At 37.6% G+C, this 26044-nt stretch overlaps 1 protein-coding gene across 1 annotated transcript in view; it reads right to left on the bottom strand.

The window, feature by feature from the left end:
• Window positions 1-26044, bottom strand: part of CACNA2D3 (calcium voltage-gated channel auxiliary subunit alpha2delta 3) — a gene marked incomplete at both ends in the record, with an annotated part of 376309 nt that overhangs the window by 189300 nt on the left and 160965 nt on the right. The window contains 4 exons of the mRNA XM_084214355.1: window positions 7905-7979; window positions 16270-16420; window positions 16507-16567; window positions 17915-18046. Of these exons, the coding sequence (XP_084070481.1) occupies window positions 7905-7979; window positions 16270-16420; window positions 16507-16567; window positions 17915-18046 (419 nt within the window). The remainder of the gene's footprint in view (window positions 1-7904; window positions 7980-16269; window positions 16421-16506; window positions 16568-17914; window positions 18047-26044) is intronic.

Genomic DNA, 26044 nt, shown 5'->3' with positions numbered 1-26044 from the left:
TGCCAGCAGAGGCAATCCCAAAGGCCCAGCATTCCTGTTCACTGTAGCCAACATTTGCAGAATTACACCAATGTTTTTTTCCCCAGCATCATGACAGACAGTGTCACAGCAGTGAGCTTGGCTCACCTTTTAATTGGCAGATAGATTTGCCCTCACAGGTTGCTCTAATGCATTTTAACATGAGAACAGTGCCTAAAGCCTCACACACACAGATACATCACTCACTAAGTTGAGCTTGCTATGCTCTGCAGCAGATCCCTCTCCTGGAAGTCCTGGAAACCTGTTTCCCTTTATATTACCTCTCTCTGGCACTGACAAAATGGAAGGAAACCAATAGAAAGTTTACTCTCATAAACTGACCAAATCAAGTCCCCATCTCTACTCTTCCCACTTACCTAGAAAAAAATAATGCATTTTTAAAATTACTTTTATTTACTTTACAGCTTCAGAATTGGTTAATTGAGTTTAATTTTTATTATAACCATCCAAGTTTTTATTTAATTCTTGTTAAGCCAATGTGCTGCACAGGAGTCCCAGTACCTTGCACAAATATTTTATTAGAGCCTACTTATATTTACCAAAAAATAAGGTATCACTTATGATGAGTAGGAATACCCAAATTAGATTTGGTACAATCATGGATTCAAGCCAACAAATATTTTCCACTGATTCCAAAAAGGAACAGTCCACACCTAACACATGCACAGAGGTTATACAGGTACACTGGAAAGGCATGATATTTGCTATTAACTGTCTGACAAGGTTGAGCTTCCTAGAGAAAAGCATTATTAATGGCTTCAACATTCCTCCAGGTTTCCTTGTCAGCTTTACTGCAAGTCTTTGCTACTTCTAGAATTTCTTCCCATGCCTATCCACACATGCTGGAACTCCAAATGGCCCTGGGACATACTTGGCAAAGATTTATCAGATTTGTGAAGATGGACTACACCAGCACACAAACAGGAAAAAAACCCCAAAAAAACCAAACAGTCAGAAGGCCTGAATGAGGGGGAGAGTGATGTTCACCTGTGTGTCACAGGGAGGTTTACCAACCCACATGCACTGACAGGTAAATGTGTAAAATGCATTTAGGCATCAGCCCATTCCAAACCCTTGGGCAGGGCAATTACAGGTTACTGTAATCATTATCCAGCCCCTTCTGTTTCCTAACATGCTGTGTTGGAAAAGATGGGGGCTTTTTGGGGAAAAAAAAATCATAAACACAATGCTGAACCAAGAGCTCAAGATTCAATATGCTCAGATTCAAACCAAATTCTTCTTAAGTAAATTAGTTACTGCAATAGAAAATGTCAGACCAAATTTCAGTGCTCAGGGCCTTACTGAAAGTTTTGAGGGACTATGGCAGCTTGACACTTTTAAAATAAGAGTAGACTTCAGTGAGACTTTACTATTTTGGGGTTTTTAACAGCTAAGCAATGCAGTTGATTTTTTTTTTTTTTTTTTTTTGCAATCTGACAGAGATGGATAGATAAATATGCAAAAGTAATTTGCTGAAATAAAATTCAATATGCAAAATTTGTATTTACCAACCTCTTATTGGCAATTTCACTTAGCTTCTTTGCTGAATCAGTCTTCTGGTTATTTAATTTCTGGTAATTGCATAGAAAAATAAAAGCTTTTTGGAAGTTATACATTACATCTGTCTATTTCTGTCATTCGAATTTACGCTGGGGTAAGTTCTTGATTTAGTTTGGAGTTACTGTGCCTATCTGTGCATCTAGAAGATGATATATTTCATCTGGAAACATTTACAGAGAAATGTCCTCAACCCATATATAGTACATTAAAAAAACATATAAAAGAGGAATGTATATTGTAATATTGTTACTTTAAATCTGAAGTTACATTAAATCAGATTGTCATCCGATTCCTTTGGGGTAGGTAAATTGTAACATGGAGTTTCTCAAAGATGAAAACCTCTTGGCCCAAGAAAACTAGTATTAAAATAGGCAGTTCCACATGTTTGCAATTTGTGGAGAAAGTGCAGACGGTGACAGAATAGTGTCTGAACTATTTCCCACTCTTTTTTAAATTTGTGTATAGCAAATTGATACACTTCAAGGTAGCAGCTGTTTAACACTGATGCCAAATTATAAAATAGTCTGGTAAAATTCAAATATACCTTGCATATTTTATATTACCAAACCACACTTAGGATCACAGATTAATTTCAACCTCAGTTATGCTACCCAGTGTAATTACAGATTTAATTTTTTGTGATAAACTAAACTTAAGCAAGTTCTGCAAATTAGGGATAGCTTACAATTCCCACATACCTAAACTGAACTGCACTGTAGCTGTGTGCCAACACAAAAATTTATGACAATTGCTAGGCTGTAAAAACTTTTAGAAGTAAGTGGAGACAGAGTGACACCTGCCATATCACCTGACATTATAATTATTCCTAAAACAAATTACTGTATTCTCCCTTTGTAAAATGAAAGTTGAAACACTCCATCTTGGAAGAATAATAGTACTGGGATCCCTGTGTGTATCTTAGGAAAACTGGTGGCACATACATTAACACCAATCACATCGCTGTCGTATCACAACACAAACATATTTGAGGTTGTGACTTTGTCTTTTACAAGTACATGAAGCAAACTCCATTCAATAAGGTTTCTGAAAAGAAAAATGCTTTCTGAAGTGTATGTGACAGAAATTCCCGGTTGCTCTCAAAGCTACGCACAAGCAGCACTTACAGAACCAGCAGTTTTGCAGAAAAGCAATAGAACAACTTGCTCAAAACCTGGGGAAGTTTCTAAACAGGTTATACAAATTACACTAGCTTCTCCTCCTTGCAGGTTGTTGCCAGTAAGAAAAATTAAAGTTAAATGAAGATTACTAAAGTCTGTGTTACTTGGCTTTTCTTTAAGCTGGCAGGGAAGAGGTCTAGATGCTTAAATCCTTACTTCTTTCAAAGTATCTTCACATTTTCTCAAAGAAAAGCACGTTGCATGCTGGAGATTTGGGACTGAAAACATTTTTTCTCCAACCTTTGTTCTTTTCCCAATGACAAAAATGCACAGGTGTGTAAAACATTAAAACACTTAATGATAATAAACGTGTTTGATGTCCCTCAAAAATCTACTGTAATATAGCAGGCATTTATTAAAGCTGTAACAAAAAAGTGGTTTTGATGAAGTAACCTCTAACTTGGTAGGGGTTAGGCTTGTTCAAAAAACATTCCTGCTTTTGCTATACCAATCACTATGAAATCTGTACCAGCCTTCAAAACATTCATTTAGCCAGGCTGAACATTGTAAAGGTAAAAATATTAATGCTATGTTTTCTTCTCTATCTGACTGCTCTCTTTACTTTAAAAAATGATGCAGGATCAAGAATCTTTGGCTAACATGAGCTCCATTATCATATAAATTAAGTCTAACTTTTCACCCCTTACTGATATAGCTGTGAGAAGAGAGTTCAGTTCAGATATTCCAGTTGAGTCTTGACTCTTAAGTAAAAATGCAAATGGACTGAAGGCTGCATATTCTAGAGGAAAATAATGTTTCACCCATAATAATTGGGATGTTACTCAGAAAGAAATGCAGTTTCCTTCCTCTGTGTGCACTTTGTACAGATTTACTCTAATGTCAGGTATATGTTCTTACCTGAAAGACAGAGAAAAATGGAAGGAGAGGGATGGAACTGAAGTTGGCTTTGTAATATCTTCCCTAGTGCTTGCAACAGGAAACTAAAATACATTACTGAAGGGAAAGTGTCACCACAGAGTGGATATGAGAGAGCTACAATGCTTTAAATGCTTTTTCATTCTTTGATGAGAGTGGATTTTTTTTCTTTTAGGTAAGTTTTCTCTTACTACTGTCGTTCAGAAAATAATGGCAAGTGTTCTAGAGCCAGTGTGTGGAATGAACACTGCTTACAAGACTGTTTCCATCCCAAAAAGAGAAGAGGTGGGGAGGGGACCAAGAGTGGCAGTGTTTCATGAGAAAATGCATAAACCAGACAGTTTTTCTTTTTTCTAAGACTGATTCAATTTTCTGAACATCTGGCTATGTGGAAGCCTGTTACATTCCTGAACATTATGGCCAAGAGTTCCTGCAACCCATCCCTGAATGTGAACAAGCATGTTCAGCACCATGGAGGAGGAGGAGGAGCGAGGAGGACTCGCTCTCTCCCCACAGCCAGCCCCGGCCAGGCTGCCCCAAGGCAGTATAATTTAATTTATTCTGCTGAGAACATGGTTTGCCCTTCAGCTCTCTACAGAAGAAGGGCAAGTGATAAGGAGAGCTATTCTTCTAGAGTCTGTTTCTTTGTTTTGCTAAAGTTGAGAGATTAAACACGATTCAAAGAACACCATTCAGCATCTTTAAGTGAAGTCCTCAGAGTGGAAAGATTCCATCTGAAAACATCTGAGCCTTGCAGGAAGACAGCAAAGTAGTTCTTCAATAAATAATTTCAAGACAAATATAGACTGGGGTACTGATCCTGTGAGAGCAATTTTTATTTGAAGTTATTGAGACAGCTGCTTCCCTCGTGAGATTAAAAGCTCCAAACATCTCAGAGTAATTTCTTATCTGTGCTTCTAAGAACTGTCTGTATTTGGTACAAGTGGTGTCAGATGAACCTAGCAAGATGCAGTTAGCAAGAACTGGGGGGTGCATCCATGTACAGCACAGGGGTTTTTTTTCTTTAAGGGTCATTTAATGGGAATTTTTTATATTGAAACTCATGTATTGTGGTTAAAAAAAAATAAAAAAGAGAAAGACAGAGAGAAATGTGTTGCCAAAATGGTAGGAATTCAAGTTTATTCAGCATAAGCTAATAGTTGGGTAAAACTATCTGGTTCCATGCATGTTCCCAGCCACAGTGCTGCATTAAGTGATATGTGTCTTAAGAAAGGTCAGGAATATGAACAGCAACATAAAAGAGTGGTACAGTGAACTGCTAAAAATTCAGTCCCTGCAATCATCAGCATCATACATCTCCTGTTCCCACATAAAAGAAAACTGTAGCAATATGAAATACCATTACAGCAAATTTTAATTGTTTCCATTCCATTTGAGAATAGATATTTGCCTGCTAAAGAAAAATTGTTCAAACTTTTTAAAAATACTTGTATTTCTTTTGGTGCTAGTAAAGTTTATACTAACAGATGTGATCATCATTGCACCCATTCAATTGACATAAAAAGGAAGGCTAGAAAGTAAAATATATGCTACATTTTCAGATCTAGATTGGAATTTAAAAAGAGAATCAGGCAGATGTAGACATATGTAAACTGAGACAATAGATTATATCAAAACATTGCCTGTCAATTTTCTGCTCTACTTTGCAAGTACAGAAACATGTTCACATGCTGATAATGTCTGTTTGGAAAAGCTACATAACACAGTGTTTGCCTTGATATTTTTCTTGGGTTTTTCATCATTTAATAAACAAAAGAAAAGAAAGAGTTATTATTATTACCAGTGAACTTGCAAAGGAGTATTTACCTTGTAAGACTGGTTGAGAAAGTGTAATTTTATCTACTTTTTCTATGATATTACAATGGACCAATAGCAATTACACAAGAAAAAAAGAAACCTACAGGAGTAGTCTGGTGTATCTGTGAGACTCAGAGAAATAAAAGTTATAACCCAAACAATTGATTGCTTTTGATGACTTCCAAAACACAGCTAAATAACTCTGATAGCTCTGGACCAATTTTGGAATGTGCACATGAAAAACATTTGAGGACATCTTTTTTCTATGGGCCTGACCAAAGAGCTCTGAATTCAAGAGAAACTTTTCCAGTTAATTCAGTTTTTGATGAGGCCCCCAGGTAAATTTGCTGTGTCAGTACAGTCAAATCACACAGTATCACATCTTACAACAGTATCAGATATTTCAGAAAGCTGTTTTTAAGTGGCTTCAGGAGCATGATAACTGAATTACTCATGTAGGATTAAGTGGCTGTCCACCTCCTTGGACAATCTCTACTTTGTACTCTGAGCTATACTGGGGACAATGGAACTTTTGTGCCTTCTAGTGTTTAGGCAAATAAATGTTTAACTTCATTACAGTGTCTAGAAAAATGATATAAGAATATATAAGGTCACATATAAGAAAGAAATGAAGATTGGCAAAGTCATGGTATACACAAATGCACTAAACTATTACATGCTACCTATCTCAGGTTTTTTTTGTAGTTCTGGCCTTTCAAGGAAAGAACAAGAACTACCTTACAAATATAACCAACTAGAAAAAAGTTCATATTTAATTATGTCCCCAAATCTTGCATGTATTATTTAGTTTACAGACAAAGGAGGACAAAGAGATTAAATAAATAAATAAATAATTTCCCTAATCAGAAAGTATATCAACATTTACTCTGAAAAACAAAATATGAACTTTTACTTAGTTATTTTGAAAAATTGAGCTCTGCTCTTAAAATCTGGGCATCATCTGGGTGGCATAAAAACTTTTTGATCAATTAAATTAAAATAAATCTGATATTAAGTAACATATGGGTGTGGGGTAATCTGCATTTTGATCAGTTGCAGAATGACAGAAAGGTTAACTGTAGGATTAATTCCAGACAGGACATCTGGGCAATACATTTGAATCTTTAAGTCTGCATCTAGAACTTGCACAGATTTCATGTGGCTCATTTGATGTACCCACAATAAAGTGCTTGTTTAGAAAGCTGCATCACAATTCACAAATGAGGGACTTCAACATTATATTATTAAAAACAATTCATGCCCACATAGCAACCACATGATATTTAGATACCTACACTGATAAATATCAAATATATAAAAGTAGAAGCCCTTGAAGAATAATTTCTGTAGGACATAGATAAAATGCAAAGAACTCTTGGGAGTAATACAGTGGAATAAAGATCAGCATAACAATATCAAAAATCATTTTGTCTTGGTAAACATGAAGAGACCCAGCACTGACACACTCCAAGGGTGTTTTCAGAGCTGTGATCTCTGCTTCCTGTAACAGATCAATAACACCCTGAGCACAAGTGAAGTACCACACTGGGTGTTGAGCTGAAACTTTTCATTTTCTTTTAGTGAAATAGAAACTACTTAAAGAAAGACTCTGACTGCTCCAGCCATAGGCCAGACTTAGGGCAGAAGGACAAACCACTCTAAGACAGGAAGCCTTGGCAAGGAAGAAGTGGTGTAATAACAGACATGGCTCATTTGAACAGGCCTTTCCCACTGTAAGAATCACAGGGCTTTTCAGCCATCATATTTCATGATTTCACATGGCATAAACAATTTACCTCAGCTCCTAAAGTCTGCCTGCACAGAACCACTGAAGAAAACTGTCAGGCAGTAAACTAAACCTCAAGCTACAGATTCACACTGCAATCTCTCTTCAAATAAAATTTGCACTGTAGTCAGCATAATGGGGTTTGTTTCCTAAAACATTCTAGCAGGATGAAACTAATCTAAACATTTTCACAGAACAATCTTGAATGAGTGCATTATTACATTGACAGACCTGTTTGGAATGTTAAATACTTTTATTCTTATAGTATTACACTTGTTTGGAGATTTTGCTTCAATTTTAGTGTTACTTTGAGTTAAGAATGCAATCTCTTCCTCAGTAAATTTTGTTAACAGAATGATAGTTCAATTTAAAGTGGTTGAAATACTTTACTTAAAATAATTACCAAACTTTATTAACAGTATATTCTCAGTGACTCCTGCAATTTCCCATTAAGTTTATTCAACCAAATTGACTAGGAGATTATTTCTTTCTTTCTGTGGAGTCACACAAAACTCTTTGAAATGGCATGAGTAGAATAATTAATAAATTTTAATAATGGAATGCATTGTACTAGGAAAAGATCATTATAGCACATTGTCACCCACTGCATCCCAGCTCTCCACTGTTTTGTTACTTTCATTCCTTACCTCTTTGTTGGCTCTGTCTGCTTGAACTAATGTTCCATTCAGACACGGCTCTACATAGTGGAGCTCTTCATTATACTACAGAGGAAAATACAAAGTATGATGAAAAATTTAATTAAAAGCTTGGAAGATACAAGGCAATTTCATGACTTAGAACTACAGTGAATGAAATGTGCACAGAAAGCAAGAACAAAAGATTTTGTTCATTTTTAAAAGCTGGCTGAGGTATTCCTTTTCCTTTTACATGATTCTTAATTTTTCAGGGGTTTATACTTCTAAAGGAGCATTGAATGGATGCCAAAACTCAGGTGGACTTAAGGGTACTATATACCACTAGCTGGCAAAAATATCCCTCAAATTGAAATCTGGATAATATTAAGAGATCATGTTTGATACAACACAATCTGAACTCATAATTAACTCATAACTCTTTTCTAGATATAAGAAAAGTCCTGAAAAATATTTATGGCATTGTCTAACATTTTAAAAGGTTAATACTGGAACAAAAAAAAAAATCTGTAAATTGAATCAATTGAATCAATTGAATCAAAATCTGTAAATTGAATTGTCAATGACTGACAATTTTCAAAATTTCAGTCAAGCAGAGATGCTTATTATACACAAAGTCATGGATATGTGACAGATCTTGAAGGAATTATCTGCTTTTCTCACAAGGTGTAGGTAACTACATAGCTTAGTCCTACATTCAGAAGCAACCTAAGCATGGGAAAAAAAAAAAGAAAACTCCTCTGCAGTCAGTAGAACTTGTAATGAATAATTGATTGAAATTTGAAATTTGAGCTTGTTTCAATCTTTTAAACCTTTCAACACAGGTCCCATTAATAAAGCAGTACCCCCAGCAAATAGTTTTCTAGATAGAGCCTTAACTGAATTCATTCTCCTGCTAATTTAATCTCCTTTAGAAGTAGATAACTTTATAAGTTATCACAGATCAAACTGTAAGGACTTTGCATCTAGCCTTTAGGTGGTTTCATCCTTTCATGAAGGATTAAGTGAATCAGAACATCCACAGTAAATGACACAAAAAGAATCAGGGAAAACATTTCATTAGATTAATGTGAGCATTTACTCCCTTCCTCCAAGAGAGCCCTCCAATGACTGACTCGTAACAAAAAGCTGCTTAGGCAGGGGTCCCTGTCACTGTGAATTCTCACTGTCTCTCTCTGCCTGTAGCTCCAAATTTGCTCCACTCCCTTCAGCTTAACACCACTGCTCTCTACAGCAGAGACCCCTGGAACCTGACCCACCCTGGACACCTGTCGTCACCATCCATTCCAGCTGTGCTCTACTCACCACATTCATCACCACATAATTACTCCTGCCCAGGGAAGAGTACTTAATTGGAACTGCATGGAGGCACTGTGCCAGACTCAGTCCTCAGCTATAAGGCAATATAAACCCAGAGTAACTTGCTATTGCTGGATAAACAGATGATTTATATCAGCAGCAGCATAGGAACTGGATATAGAGAAACAAGCAAAAAATACTTTCATGATATATACACAGTTTCTGCAGCAGATTTGCATGCTTCCTAATTGTTTTATTGCCATCAATGTTATTTCAATGTGTGAGTGTGTATGGACTTTTCTATTGTTCCATAGGTAATACAAAGTACAAGGCAAAGGCTTCTAGAACAGTTCAGAGTCACTGAGAGTGTCCCGTGTGCATCTCAGCCTCATAACAGTTTATTGATCTGATAAATGATGTACTTGCCCCTGTAGTTTCTCTCTTCAGACTGCTTTCCAATCTATCCTCCTGAGAGTCATTGCAAAATAATAATGCCAAATCTACAGAGCATCTCTTATTATAGTCCAAAGTCAAGACCATACTCCATTCTATTATAAAAAATAAGATACCAAAAGTCTGTGACACTCTGGTACACCAGCCCCTACTCTTTTTCTGGTCATACACTGGTTTTTCTCAATATGTTCTTTAATCAAGATACTTTCCAGTTCAGCCTGTTCTTGGTTTTATCTCTGTAGCTGTCATTGGAAGCTACGAGAGCATCCATATTTAACTTTATATCCTACCAGGCACAGTGTCTGCAACTGGCCAACATACAATAAAATGCTAAAGGCTCAAACACTCGCATGTAAGCAAACTCAAGATTTCCTAATTTTGTAGCAACATCATTTTTTTAAGTCTATAACCACCAGCAAATAAATGAGACAACTTTCTACTCTATCAAGCCTTGCATCTATAGAGTTGCAATTTCTGTCCTCTAGATTTCTATAGGATTTAACAACTCTTTTGAGTAACTCATGCCATCAGGCTGTTCCCAGAGACTGCAGCTGCCCCACAACCCAGAGAGATTCCCAGCAGTTTCCCACTGAGCCTCCTGTGTCCCACAGTTGTGCAGGATAAAGGACACTGACACTTTCACAGAGCATGTGCTTCAAGTCCCTTTGCAGCTCCCTTTCACAGGAGCAACCTGCTTCAGAAAAGGGGAATTAAAAGTTTTCATTCTCACACAGAAAACACAGTTGCATAAAAAATATAGATGGTGATCCTTCTGAAACCCAGACAAATTGTGTCACTATTTCCAGCTGTGGCATCTCATTCACCTTGAGATTATCCCTACCAAAAAGATGTTAAGCAAGGGAGTATCCATGGCGGAAGTAGCTGGGTGGTGCCAACATGCAAAAAGGAATATATTATGTAATGGTGTTCTAAGATAATAAGCATAACTTGGAAGTGTTCTCTGTGTTGTGCATCTACTGTACAGGTATAAATGAAAGCACAGTAAGAAAAATCTTCATATAAAAAGTGTAGAAGTTTCTTAAGGTCTGAATTCTTGCAAGGGTGCATTTTAATTACCCATTTTAATTTTTATCTCTTTACTAGTTGGATACACTCTCTAATAATTTTTAAAATCTCAAATATAAAGAGATCTAAAAATTCACTGGATAGAATTATTTCTGTTCCTAATGAAATTCCCAAAAGAGCATCGGCCTAAGTCCACAAAAACTGGACTTCTGATGTAACACATGAAAGCATTCAAGCAATGTTTGCTACTTAAACTTGCATATCCACTTGATGAGATCCTTACTCCGGCTGTGACTTTCTAGTAAAACACCTAACTTGTGCTTCCTAGCATATATTTGATTTCTTTGCCCTGGTGATAGGGTGTTTTGTAGTGATATTGGTGATGCCTTTCTTTTAACAGTGCCAAATCTTTAAAGCGCAAAAAGTGAAGAAATTCACCCCTCCTCCACTTCCTCACTACCCTCATCAGTAATTTGGCCTTAGTCCTGCATTTCTTCTTACATTTGACATTTCATATTTAGTGAAATAACTTCTTGATCTGATTACCCACTGCTGGCTTCCCCAGCAATGCCCAGTAAAGATGTCTTGTTAATTTACCTAGTGAAAGCCTGCATTTGGCTTTTCAAGAGTTCTTGCATTATGGTGTTTTCTCACATTTCCCAGTGTTCCATGTCCCATTCCTCCATACAATGGCATGTGACATCTTTGCACGTGACAGCAGTAGCAGGGAGAGCTGATACCTGCACAATATAGCTGGGAATAACCTGGGTTTTGCTGAGGAGAGGGAGGTAAAAATTAATTACCTTCCTTTCTGACCTCCTCTTCAAAAACCCTGCGTTACTCTTGCAATTTAAACATGCAATTACACCAACAGTTATTATTTTGTTTACATAGTTATGGTTATCTGTCTTATTACTTCACATTATTTTGTCCCTCTTCTTATTTCTGTGCACAATAAGCATAAAAATGTAAGTGGGCTAAAATGAGGACTAAGAAAACCCATATAATTTAGAGAGTTGTGGGCCTACATTCTATAATAAGATACAATTCATATTCTAAAAATGATATATATATATGGTTTTAGCACACCTACACAAGTAGTACACATCTTCCTTGGCATTTTCCACATTTCTTCTTTGTCCCATTTAAACTACCTGGCACAAGGTCCACAGAAATAAATTAAATTTCCATTTTATTGTGCAACAATACACAGATAAAAGATTCACATTATATTAAAGTATATTCAGCTATTCAATTCAGCCCAGCCTAAGAAGCCAATCCAGAAAAGGAACCAAAGGAATTGGTGCCAAACAAGTGGCACACAAGCACAGGCCACTGCTTGGAGACTTCAGATGGAAGTGCATTTTGGCTGCCTCTCTTTGTCAGCCAGCTCACACATCAGCTCTACAGAATCTGATTATTCAGGCAGGCTGAAAAATAAATTTATCCATGGTCTATTCTGTAGGAATAAAAAAAAAAAAAAAGGAGACTATTTATATTGGAAAATTCTACATATTAATACTGGGAGCTATACTACTGTGCTTTGAATTAAAAAATACTTTTATTCTAATCAATTTTGCTAAAAGGGTGTGTCTAAAGCAGTAAAGTTAATTTAACATTCTTGGCTCAGTTAATATTTTCCTAATTCAGTGTAGAGTTTGTATAAAAGCATTTTAAAAATTTCAGCATTTGACAGAATTAGTACTCGTTTTATGATAATGTTGTTAATTTAATGCTTGACTTGGAATTATACTTCAAAGTGAATTGGAAAAACATGCCTTTTCTCTTCTTGTTGCAGATATCTCTGTTCATGCACCAGTGAACTGACCTTAAATTTTAACATAGGCAGCGCAAAATCGCTCTTGAATTTCAATAATTTTTCCTGCAATTCAATCATCTAGTCCATCAATTTCAGATGGATATTGCAACAACCTACCCATGAAAGCTAAAATGATCTTTAACATTATCCTTTTATGTTTATTTTCTGGAAAGACCTGTAGTGAATTCTGCTTTCTGATATATATACATTTATATCTGTCTATAGGTATACAGAAATACATGCAAGTATTCATTCTGTTAATCACTGTGCTTAATAAAGCCATCCTGACAGTCCTGGTCATTCAAGTTCAAAATTTTGCTTCATCTAATAAGTACAGTTTGTCCAGATTTCCCACACTAATAAAGCTCTTATTCCACCTCAGATTTGGGGCTGGGGAGAGAGGGGATACTTGGCCATTTGTCTGCGACTCCCAGCTGCCCAGGATGTCACAGAGCAGCGATTTGGAGTGGCCTCTCAGACAGGTCAGCCTGAGCAGGGCTCAGCTGAGTGCTGTGTGAGGGGTCAGTCCCCACCATCAGGGCACAGCAGATCCATTTTTGCACACACTGCACAGCTGGACAGCTCTGGAGACAGAGGGGATCTGCTCCTACAGAGGGGATTTCTTGGACTGACATATGTGTATCCTACCTTCGAATGAAACTGCTGTCACATCAGCAGGCTCTGCCTGAATTACAGAGAGTCAGATGCAATCTCACTCAAACATTTGTCTGGAGATAAAAGCTGTAAGGGATTTTCAGTGCTTTCACACCAAACACCCTCTTGTGTGGGCTTTGTTGTCTCGTGTTTTGATCACTGGAACATCTCTGTTCTTGACAAATTTCATTTGCCCTGCTGGCACTCGGTCAAAGCAATGCCTCGGAAGCAATTTCTGCAGATAACATAAGCCACAGTGGCTGGCTTTGCTGTGTCCCCTCACTGTGCCTTTCACACAGCACATTTTGAAAGCAGTTCATGGTTCAGCCCCACCCTACCTGTGCCATTCCTCACTGAAAGGCCCATTCCCTTCTCCACAGCACCTCTCTCTTGCTAGTTTGTGCTGTTTTCAAGCAGTTTTTTTCTTTGTTTACACTGTTATTTATTTGCCTTGTGAGAGAGCAAGAGGAAGCTGAGTCAGGGGAAGTTTAGATGAAATACCAGGAAAGGATTTTTCACCCAGAGGGTGCTGAAGAGTGGAATAGGCTCCCCAGGGGAGTGGTCACTGCACCAAGCCTGGCCGAGTTCAAGGAATGTTTGGACAATGCTCTCAGGCACGTGGTGGGATTCCTGGGGTGTCCTGTGCAGGGCCAGGAATTGGACGTGGTGAGGCTGATGGATGCCTTCTAACTCAGCATATTCTATTATTCCTTGACTTAGAATAAAACAACTCCCTACAAATTCTTTCTGCAGAAGCCCAAGGCAGCAGCACAGCTCTTCACCCCCTCACCACCACTCCTGTCATGCTCTCCTTGGTCCCCTGCATTTCTGTGGTACCTCTGTCAATGCAATGAACCCCTTCAGGTTCGTATTTCTGTATCAGCCTCCCAATGAAATTCAACAGCTGAGCTCAGAAGCATAAAAACACATTCTCCATTGCTGTTTCTACTTATTTAAACAAACACACACATGTCCATCCTAAAAAAGGTTCTAGAGGGGACAGAACCTACAGAGGAAAAAATTACCTCAGACAAATGCTGTACTTAGCACAATAATTAGGTTTTTTCCTAGAAATTCAGAATTTCTGATAGTAGCCAAGCACAGCAGGAGGGCTGCAGTGTGGGCAAAGTGCCCTGTGCCCTCACAGCCAGCACCAGCTGTGGCTGGAGACACTGCAGGGAGCCCAATGGAGCCACGGCAGGCTGTGGTGCCTGGAAAGAGCCATCAGCAGCTGGGAACATCTGGAAGCACAGCTGGGAAAAGGCCACGGTGAAAGGGGTGTGCTGCTGGACACCACGGGCTGTGGGTGAGGACAGCAGCGAGGGGGGGACAGGGGGACAGGGGTGAGCCAGCTGAAGGGACAGCAGGGAGAGGGAAGGGCAGCGAGAGGGGCAGAGACAGAGCTGGGAGCCAGCCCTTGGCTGAGCCGAGAGGGGAGAGGCTGAAGGGCAGCCAGGGGGAAGGGGCTGCCCCACAGAGGGGATGGCACAAATTCAGCCTGGGCAGCTGGGAGGAAGGGCTCAGGTGGGTGATCCTTCCCTTTTATCAACACAAAGTCAGTGGTGGGAAGCTTGTGCAATTTGACAATAAGTTCTCTAAAAATTCCCTGACTCCGTGGTGTTTTACACGCAGCTCAGTTCATTTTCAAATGAACTTTAAGTTGGAAAAAGTGACAATTAGCTTTTTCATAGTTGCTTTTTTAAAAAGTATTTGCACAATATTTCCACTGTACTATTTAGGCAAAATCATTACTTTGGATTCCAGTTACATATGTTTTTACTTTTTTTTCTTTTGGTTACCGATGAGCCTTTTGATTTTCCCAAAGTAAAATTTTCACTTAAAAAACCAACTTTTCTTTTTTTCTTCCTACATAATTCACAGTAACTGTTACAATTACTGATAAACACAGATCATACACCAAAAAATGGCTGGTCAGGCATCTTAGTAATTAGTCTAGTTGAAACATTCTTTTAACTTACAGAAGTTATTTAGATTACAGTTAATCACATTTTTTAAAGGACAGTAAATCTTTTTTGATAAAGTATGTAATTATATCTTTCTACAACATGAGTTCCTGCTAATTATGCAATTATCATGCAAAGAGATTAATATGACAGTCTGAACTGCTGGCTGTGTGTTAAAAATACAGTATATGTACATATACTTCATGCACATACACTTTACAATCTCAATGATTTACACTTGTGTCTCTGGGGTCATTTAATTTAGTACACAAAGGACACTTTCCTTGTAGCAAGAAAACAAAAAGGCCAAAATCTTCCTTATATTCAAGTTGAAGACATTTGCACATTGGAGAAAACTCTTTTTTTACAAAGTATTAGCAAGAGAATTTCAGCAAAATAAAATGTATGTAAAAATCAATTCCTCCTCCCTTCCCTCCCCTGCAAATCATAGTTCTGATGTCAGTTTTGGACTTGTTGAAATCATCCTTACCCACAAGATTAATCCCATTACTCTTAAGTACAGTAAAACCAGCCTCTTGTCACGACTTTAAAACTTGTACCTGTACCATGGAAAACTCAGGTGTACACCAGAGGAGCTCCTGAGGATCTGATTTCTCACTGCTGTTAAACACCAGCAGCCCCTCTACACGGACACACATTTCAGACCAGGACACGAACATTGAGGAGCTATGCTGGCATTTTATCATGCCATGCAAGCCTTAGAAAAAGCTAAAATCTGCATCTATTAATGCTTACATTTTACCCATTTTGCAATTTGAACTGTAGGGCAGAAGCTGAGGGGAAAAGGCAGGGGGGAAGGCAGACACACCCTGAAGTTAAAAGTTATGGTAATATACAAAGTTCAAGCAAACTAAAAAATACATATATAACTATTCTTTGCAACCCCAGACTGAAGACTACTTCTTTAAAGAGTTTCAAATTGCAAGTCACAGGCAAACAGCCCAAAATCTCTGACACTTGAAGAATCTCTCACTGAAAAAACAAATGTGTCTGTCCAGTGGGTTCAGATGTCACCCATCACCTGTCTGCAACATTTTTCAAGTGGCTTGAGTGAAGTAAAACATGACAGATAGCAAGAAATGATGGAAGAAAAATAGTAAAAAAAAAATCCTGAGACACTCACAGCAATTATATTGAAGAAGTCATCATCTCCAAGGGTATCCAAAATAGATGAAACTGTCTGTTTGGCAATAGTCAGGCGAAGCCCTTTCATACTGCCACTGACATCCACTAAAATTACCACATCTTTTGGAGAAGTTGCTGCCTGGATGTACCTGAGATGAAAGATAAAACTTCTTTTAAATACTGAGCTTTTCATCATTGCAAATTTCTTAAACACCATCAGTCATCAATTGCCTACCACTTTCTGTTTCTGCAGTCAAATGCAATGACTCCATTCTCATCAGGTTCCCATTTAATTCCTGTTGTTAAAAAAAAAAAAAAGAGGATAGAATATTAAATTAAATTTTCACAGTACCTGTGGAAAATGCATCTGTGGTATTGGGGCTAAGTAGCAGTTAATGGAGTTTCATACTTCAATCTAACAGGCTGTGCCATCATAGCATAGGAAATACTGGGGGGAAGAAAAGTTCCTAAAATAGGGCAACCAGAAATAATTTTTTTGCTCACTCCTTTTTAATCTACTGTAAGGTGAATGCTCTTCAGGCCTGCTATGTTCATTGCACTATTTTCACAAAATTCCTGCCATTCTTGGCCTTTGGTGCTGGCAAGCTTTACCACATCTTGCCAAGTCCTTTCTGGACCTTGTGCACTTCTGACCCGTGGCTGGCTCCAGCAGCTGCCCTTACAATACCTGCTTCACTCACAGGGCATACTCTGAATTTTCACTCACATCACTATGAAGAGGTAACATCTCCTGGTTGTGGGTCAGAAGAAATATGATTGAAAAAAACTCCAAGGGAAAAAAAAAATGTCAGGGGAACTCTGCCTGCTTTTTACACTCATTTTCTAGAAAAAAATAAGAAATAGCCTTGGACTAATATTTGAAATATCATGGAGCTTGGGAACAGAAATATAACCTAAAACTAACACAGATGTAGTAGCCATTACTCTCAGCCACTTTGAGACATACAGGCTTACAGTGACCTTGCTTAAACTCAAGACTTGGAGATACATGGGTTGCTAAACCCCATCAGCCAAAGGAACAATACCCACTGTGAGCCTGATTCAAAGTTACAGAAGCTGAGAATCAGCTTATTTAACCTCACAGTTTATTATTTTATTATACTGTGGTAAATTTTGTATGGGATTAAACATAAACCTTAATAGGCAACAATTTAAGTTTTAATCTATTTCTATAGACATAATACAAGTGATGTGATTGCATTTTATTACAATTGGTGTGAAAATAAACTTTCAAACAAGTTTTTAAAAATTTTTAATGCAAATCTGCTGGGTTAAGTGGAAGTTTAAAAACAAAACAACAAGTAATGATGAAGTCTTACTGTGTGCATTGATAGAGAACATAATTCAAGCCTAGTACTGTATGAAGGCTCTAATCCTTTTGCTCTCCTTCTCACAGCCTGTTTAGAAGTTATTTTTCACATTTGTATATTCTACCTGAATAGAAATTTTTATGAGTACATGAGCTACCATGAGGGTTTCACCTCCAAATATAAATTGGTAGAAAAAAACTCAACATTTTCAAAATGCTGATTGGAAATCTCTCTGAGAAGCAGATGAAGTAAAATCAAACCTGCAAGCCATAGAATTCTTTCTTGTATTTTAAGAACTTCTCTTCTTCCTACCTGGATATTGCCTGAAAAATCCTTTTGCACTTCCAAAGTATTGCCAGATGAGAGAAGGGTCACGATCAAAGTTATCAACGAACACTTTATTTAAAGATTCTGACCAGTAAACTCCATTTACTATGGCTGGATCTGGAAAAAAATAAAGAACACACACACAATGAAAAGTGATTTTGTTAAGTAGAATCCCATAAACTCTACCATCTTCAGCTTATTCAATATCCAAAAGTTTATTGACTGAAAACTGTTGCAAAATGGTTTTAGTTTCCTTTGTCAAATAAGTGATTCAAAATAAATAATTCAACTAAAGAACAGAAGTATGGCTCAAATAAAACAGGTAGTATTTTTTAGATAAGTTAAAATTGCTCTTTAGAGCATCTATCTTGAACCACCACATTGCTTGCTCTGGAGAACATAAATAACTCAATCTAATTTAGATTATTTACTCAATGTACCTTCCCTAAATGCATGGAATGTCTCATGGCAACACTTTATTTTTTTTAAACATTAAATGTGGTAATGTTTGAAAGCTTTCATGTTGGAACAGAAAGTGAAATACCTTTTATTTTGCACTTGAATATGCATAAAAACACATCTCATTACAAATAACACTAGCTGTTATTTGAAAAACACTGAACCCACATTCCACAGCAATAACCCAATTAGTTTTTATTTCCATAGAAAGAGAACTAGAAAGTAAATCCTTGATGCTGAAAATGTTCTGTTTAAGACATCCCCATCTATCAATCCCTAAGACCCCAGGCTGCTCAAGTGTGTCTTTAAGCTGCAGATTTGGTTCAATAGTGGGAAATGAGAAATCAATGAACATGTCTTAGAAAGTTACTGGATTTCAAACTGTGAATTTTGAAAGGTGAGAAACAATTAAGATATAGGATATTCCCAGTTCAATCTTATATGAAGTCAGCAGAATAGAAAGGAAAAAAACAGAAGTGAAATCACAGATGCATTATTTAATTTGCAAAAGTGTGCATACATGAATACACAGTAACATTTGCTCAAGCATTTGAAATAAAGCAGCCATTAGCTCGCAAAATAATGTCACTGTACTGATTTCAGAAGACTGCTTCAAATGTGATTTTAATGGAGTGGAAAAAAGGCAAATTGTTATCTTCCCCTGCATTCATCAAGAAAAAACAGCAGAAAAATGGAAATGTCTCAGCTACACAACTTTGCATGTTGCTTTCACCTAAATATTTAGGTTTATATAGAAGAAATGCTGAAAAGCAAGGTCAACAAAACAGATCTTATTTTTAAGACACATGGAGTGCAGTTACTTGTTTCTCTAGAAGATGACATATATACTTAAAATCTGCCACACCAGACACATATCAAACAAACTGATGTCACTTCAGTCCTGCCTAGCTGGCAAAACTCATTGTCCAGTGGTTTCCAATCTGCAGTTACCCCAATAATGAGATGTGACCAGAACATCACAAATCAGCTCTCAAGACTGAGACCTGTCATTGGTTTGTAAAAATACACTCCTATGTCAGCATCTCAAGATATCAGCCCATTGTTCAGCAGTTAGACATTACCTGAGCATTAAAATGAGAATTCTGTTCCTCAGCCCACAGGAACTTCTCAGTACCAGTTCAAAAATTGATATTCTGATTCTGCTCCTATACTTCATGTATAATGGAGTATCCAAATCACTAAAAATTGCAGTGGCACTGTTGACTCAGCATCACAATCTTGAGATAAGGCAATAAGTTTAATTAATCTTTGAAAAGAGTGGCCAAGTTCAGAGAGTTGAGGTTTTGGTTTTTTTACTTTTCCTGGTGTTGCTAGAAAGGTCTGTTTTAGAGGAAAGAGACAACTCCATTTCTCAAGATTCCAGAGGGCTATAGGTTCTTTATATGCCCTGCAGTCATCAGGATTAGAGAAAAGCCAAACAAATCAAACAGGATAATTTTATATTAGTTTATATTTAAAATAACCTGCAGTGCTTCTTAGAAACCTATGTTTGGATGTCATTCCAAGACTGCCCATTATACTTGGTATTTTAGTTTTATCAATTCATTGGATGCCTCCTATCCTGGATTCCTCAGGGCCTAAGTTTTAATGCCTTTCCTAACGAATCAGAGCTCTAATGCCACTCATGAGCAGAACCCTCTGCCTTCCAACCAATGACAATTTTTTTAAAATTCTATATGCATTCCAGTTCCATAAGGTTATGGCACAACTTTTGTCATTCACTTCTTAAGTTCTGAATTGAAGTCCTTCCAGTAGCATATAAAATAAATATGTGTATATAAAAAATACAAATATAAATCACTTTTAAAAAATCATATTGAAATATCCATGGGTATTTTGAATTAATTTTTTTAGACCATCTGTGAAGAGTCACTTAAACATGTTTATATATCCATCCATATTATGGATTAGGGAATTCCATGGAAATAAAATCGTGACATTTTCCCTGAACAAGTCTGGTGGAGTCCATATTCTGCATTAGGCTGACAACACTAATCATCCAACTCCTGATCACTCTAAACATTAATCCAGTGACTCTGAAACTAATAGACTTGCTTTTTAGCTGGAAGGAGCAGAAAGGAGGCATTTTAAATAAGAGGGCACAATTAAAATGTGACCTATGCTCACTGTATTCCTTCAAAATGAAAGCTGGTGATAATTCCCTGCCTTCCCACCCCCTGCAGGTCTGTTCTGCTGGCTATTCTTCTTACAGTATATCAAGTTATATTTTAGGCCCCAACCACTTCAATAAAAGAAGCAAATAGGACTACAATCAGTTGGATTCTTGTAATACAAGGAAAAGTGGTGCAGGGACAAATGTAGCCACAGAACAAAACAGCAAAGCTGGGAGTCATGAGTCTCTGCTGGCTGCTGCACCTTCAGGCAGAGATTTCACTCTGGATCTCTTTGTTCTGAACTTTATACCACTGCTACATGGGTGCACATGCACCATCCCAAATCCAGCTGCATTTCTGACCATATGTCTCATTAAATCATCATCTAATAACCTGTATGTTTAACTTGTTCTGGCCAATCTCCAATTTTAGTAATTACACAAAACTGTTTAAGCTCCCCTAGTACTTCATTTAGAAACAGTATTCTTAAGTTTTTCAATTACTGGTGAGCATCATCTGCATCCCCCAGGTAGTTAAATGTCAATGGTGGTAAATTAATCTGTGAGAATATTCGGAAATTTGGTGCGGGATAAAAAGAAAAAAAGATAAAGCTTAATATAAATGCAAAATCATCAATGTGATGTTATGGGGCTCAAAGATAATAAATGGAAATAGCTTTCACCACAGTTCTTGAAATATGATTTCTGCTTTTGCTTCCTGGCAGATAAAATACAATAAAATATTCCCTTTCCCATGTCTTTTAGATGAGCTGGTTTGCAATTATATGGGATTTTCCTCCACCATTGTCTGTTGTACATGTTACCTGTTTTTACTGACATTTAACATAAATCCAGCCTCCAGGAAAATAAGTACAGTGACACAAAACTGAAATGAGATTGCCAAAGAACAGTACAAATGCATGTAGCAATTAAGTGGCTGTCACAGATCCTGCTGGCCCAAAAAAGACTGAACAAAGGCAAGGAAGAGGCACAGGCTAAAAGATGTGCAACAGCCAAAGGTAATGGCTTTTTTTAATGTTCACAGAATCCAGAGTATGCTAAATCTATAGAACAAAACTAATAGCTACACAACCCATTTTGCATTTCAATTATTGCAGCACATTTTACAGAAAATAAGGGAAAACATTGAGGAACTCAGTAACTATGAAGAACATTCTCTTTCTTGCCATATTCTGCTTTATTCTCAAGAAATTAAAGTTTCTAAAGATCTTTAGTCTTTTCTCCCTATTCTATTCCTTTTGTGATACAATCATTACTTTCCCCTGGAAAGCTGTCAGAGAGGCTGGCATTGGGAATGATCTCCCCTCCTGTAATATCTGACAGCCTCAGCAGCAGCCCTAAACTGCAGAGCAGCTCTATCCTACCACAGAGCAATGCAAGCACAGCCTAAGGGCCCAAGCACTGGAAAAGGAATGCAAAATCCTGCACTTTTTCTGGCTCAGAGATAGCAACAATATTAGCTTAGTTTTTATGACATTGACAACATATTTAGTCTGGTCATATTTTAAAGAATAACAAAATCACATACTTTGCTGGGACATATACCAACAATCTAATAATTACACTACTCAACACTAATATGAATGCTTTTCAGGGTGGTCCAGCATACTCAAGAGCTGGGGCTGGATGCCAGTTTTGGCAACTGCCTTCACTTTTTTTTTCTCTCTTCCCCTCTCTCTGACTCCAGGGTAATGTGGATGCATCAGCTCACAGATCAAAGCATCTGGCCATCTGTAGACATAAAAGAAGGTGTTTGTCCATTTTGCTTCATGTGCTGGGAACTGTTCACCAATGTCAGAAATCACATTCCCTCCTTGCAGGAATATGGGTGCTGAAGACTCCCGGTACGTGACTGCATAAAGGCAGAGCAGTAGGCATGTAGTGCCTTCATCTTCCAGCATTGCCCTAATGACTTCACCCTTCTCCTTTGAAGTGGCAGCAGAAGAACTGGAGTATGGCCAGATGTGTTTATTTTTTATACTGAGTTTCATGAGTGCATTTGGGTGATGCTTTGTATTGTTTTGTGGTATGGGGGGGATAGTGTTCTTTTTTTGTTTGAGCGGGGAGATTTGTAATTTTTTTTTTAATTAATGAAATGGACTGAGATTCAACTTTAGCTCATTTGAAAGCCAGAATTACAGCTGCAAGCTCCTCACTAACAGCATTCTGGGATACAGATTCAGTTCTGTCTCCAAAGGGCTTGCCTTATCATGAGTTATAGAAAATGTCCTGCAGCAGGGGCAGTTTGAGCCCACTTCACCCATTTGGTGCTGGCCTGGCTGGACTTTGCTTAACTTCTCAGATGTAACAGCTAAAAGCAAAGAGTGTGGGGGCTGACCAGTGGGCAGGTTAGAGCAAAGCTCCGGAAACAGCATATAGAAAACTGAATATTAACTTCTGTTTTAAATTAAAGGAGAAACTCAGAGCAGAAGTCAAGGGCATCCCAGGACAAAATAGAAAGATTCTGCTTTATTAGAGCTGTTGTCCCAGAAGCCAGGTATATGAGGCAGTTAAATCTGTCTCTAACATGCCCCTAATAGATGGAATTGCCCACCCAGCAATTGTTTTGAGCTGAGAGCTAAAGTCAAAAGCCAGTCATCCTGAACAGATAAATTAATTAATGTTACTGAAGATAGGGTATTTCTGTATTTTCAGTGACACGTACTCATTTCCACACTTCTGTATGATACAAATTGAGGACTGTGAAAAATGAAAGGATAATATAAAATACAACACCACAGAACTATAAGATGCCACAATGTAAAGAGAAGGGGTGAACAACATGGAAAACCAGTGATAGAAATGGTTTTCCGAGTGGAAAAGAGAAAACAAATTTTGAGAACGCAGGAATTAAAGAGGCCTTATATCCATTGCATTTTCATCACAAAAGCAAAATTAGTCATGAATACTACAAAAAAAAAAAAAAAGGAGTCAGTTCTAACACACAGCAAGCAGAAACTTCTGCACAGGCTGATGGAAGAGTAACTATCAGCAGCCAGGAAATTCAAACCTCTGGCGAGTGGCAGACCAGGAAAAGTGTCTCAACAAGCAATAGAGGAAGCCAGTGGAACACACTGCAAAGCAGGAGAAAAGAAAGCAACTGTGACTGCTGCTAAATCCAGGCAACTGTACTGTAAAATATTTAATGCACAACATACCAAAAGGGACAATTTTATTCAGAGCTGTTGTCAGAGTGATGAATGACATAGGCAAGGCGCAGCCTTGGAAATAAAAGTCATCCTTACGGAAATTTCTTGGGGACAGATCCATCCACCAGTCTTTACAAAAGCCATTTGAAACACAGGACCATGCAAACCTGTTAACTAGCACTTCACAAAAAATACTCCACTCCTATTGCACAGATATTCCCAGACATGGAGTTACAGGAGCAGGCTGACTTAATGGCACAGCACAGTGCAGCTGGGACCAGCAAATAATGCTTTGAAGGAGGTTCCAAAGACATCTTGTGTTTATCAACACATCATGCTTCTTGCATACAGCAAATGGAGGCATGAAAACCTTTAGAGAGAAATGTTTTAGCAGGTAAAATGCATCCCAGTTGCAGTGGGCTATAATAAATTAAACCTCTACTGCTCCATTCCTGGGAGCATCAACAGAGTACGAATGTGCAATTATTGGATTTAACAGCAAACTTATCTAGTACCATGGCAAATCACCATCTCTTATCCTCTCGAATCAACAGGACCTTACTTCTCTTGTGCTTTTATAATCCTTGCCCCAAAGACTGCTTGCACAATTTGAGTAAAATGGAAGTTTTACTCATACAAGATATGAAAATTTTCAGCTGGTTATAAAGCCTCTGAAGATAGTAATAAAAACACTGAGCAGATGTACAAATGTATCTTGGGATGAGTACATTACAAAACCCATTTTGTATTCTTAAACACTATTTACTCCTTCAGGAATGTGCCAAATAAAAGCTGCGAGACACCTAAATAAACAAAGTATAGTGTAAAAATGTCTTTGTACGTTTTTAGCCAAACAATATTTTGAAACAGTTTATATTCTAGCCAAGCATACTAATGCTTAACTAGAAGAGCAAGCCGCCTTCTTCTTCACACAACACATACCCTGGAAAAATCAAAGGGTCTGTGTAAATGTAGCAGTGTGGAGAAACAGATTATTACAGTTTTCTAAAACAGTAGACAAAATTAATATGTATATTTAGATAAACTATTATTATTCCTTGTCAAATGTCAATCTTCTTCACTACATAGTAAAGTTACAGTTTTTACTTTGCCAGACAACCATTAATTAATGCATATTCACTCCTAAAGTTTTCAAAAACCCAGGATTATTGTCACTTTCTTGTCCTTAAAAGCAACAAGGAAGTAGGGGTGGCATCATGACTGACAGAGGCATGTCAGGTCAAAAAGCCTCTAAATATTGTACCTGAGATAGTGTTCAGTGACAAACATTCTCTGGCTCACATTTGTCAAAAGGCAAAGCCCAGCTCTGAGTAACTAAGCAACAGCTGCTGGATCAGGAGAGGTGGAGAGCAGGGCTTTCTAGAGGAAATTCTTCACGTTTCCATGTAGCCTGGATCTGACATCTAGTTGCCATGGTGATGAGGATGTATTAGAAACACACAGATTAGATCCACAGCCAGAGACAGACTAGAACACAGCAAAGATAAAGCATAGTACACATCTTGCATGGCCATGCCAACATTTCCAAAAGGCTTGCTGTTAAAGACAGAGGTTTGAGAGAAAAAAAAAATTTAAAAAAAAAAATCTGTGAAGCTAAAGCTCTTTTCAAGAACAAAGCAGCAGCCTGAGTAAATTCTGGGAATCATATTTGAGGCAGAATTTAAGCAAAACCAGATGGAAGCAGCAGAGACGTCCGTGCATCTCTGTCCAACAGGCAACAAGAGTTAAAACAAAGAAATATGGGAAGATAGGACATTCTCTGCAACCTTGATTAAATCTGTTGGACTAAGAAAGCTCCTTTTAAATTAAACAATGTCCAGTGCTAGGAAGACAGTGAAAACATTGTCCTAGAGACCTTAAAATGTGAAGACAAACAATCCAGGGGAAGGATTTCAAAACATAAATATAGTGGTCCAGGACAGTATGCGACCATGAGCATTTAAATAACAGCTCCAGGATGTTGAATGTTCAGAAGCAAAGTCCATAAAATCATATACAATAGTGACAGACAAGATTTTATTTCTTAATTTCACACCTTACAGGAAAATGGTTTTGCATATGTGCTAGCTGCAGATTATAATCTTTCTGCATCACTTGAGAAATGATTTTTTTGGAGTCTAATATTCTAGAAAATAGGTAATCTCAATTTTGGCAGCCAGTTGGAAGGCATTGATAGGAAAGTATGACTGAATGATATTCATAGCTCTTTTTAAGTATCAAATTGAAAAAACCTTACTTAATCAAAAAATGGCTGCGGTTCATCACATTTCAATATCTTTTAGAGAAGGCACTATTACATGCAGCAGATTTTTTTTCCAATGCAAGCAAAAC

The sequence above is a fragment of the Fringilla coelebs genome (assembly GCF_963513975.1).
Source record: "Fringilla coelebs genome assembly, chromosome: 13".
NCBI classification, from domain to species: Eukaryota; Metazoa; Chordata; class Aves; order Passeriformes; family Fringillidae; genus Fringilla; species Fringilla coelebs.
Note: the sequence above shows the minus strand (reverse complement) of the source record. Positions and strands in the feature narration are given on the sequence as shown.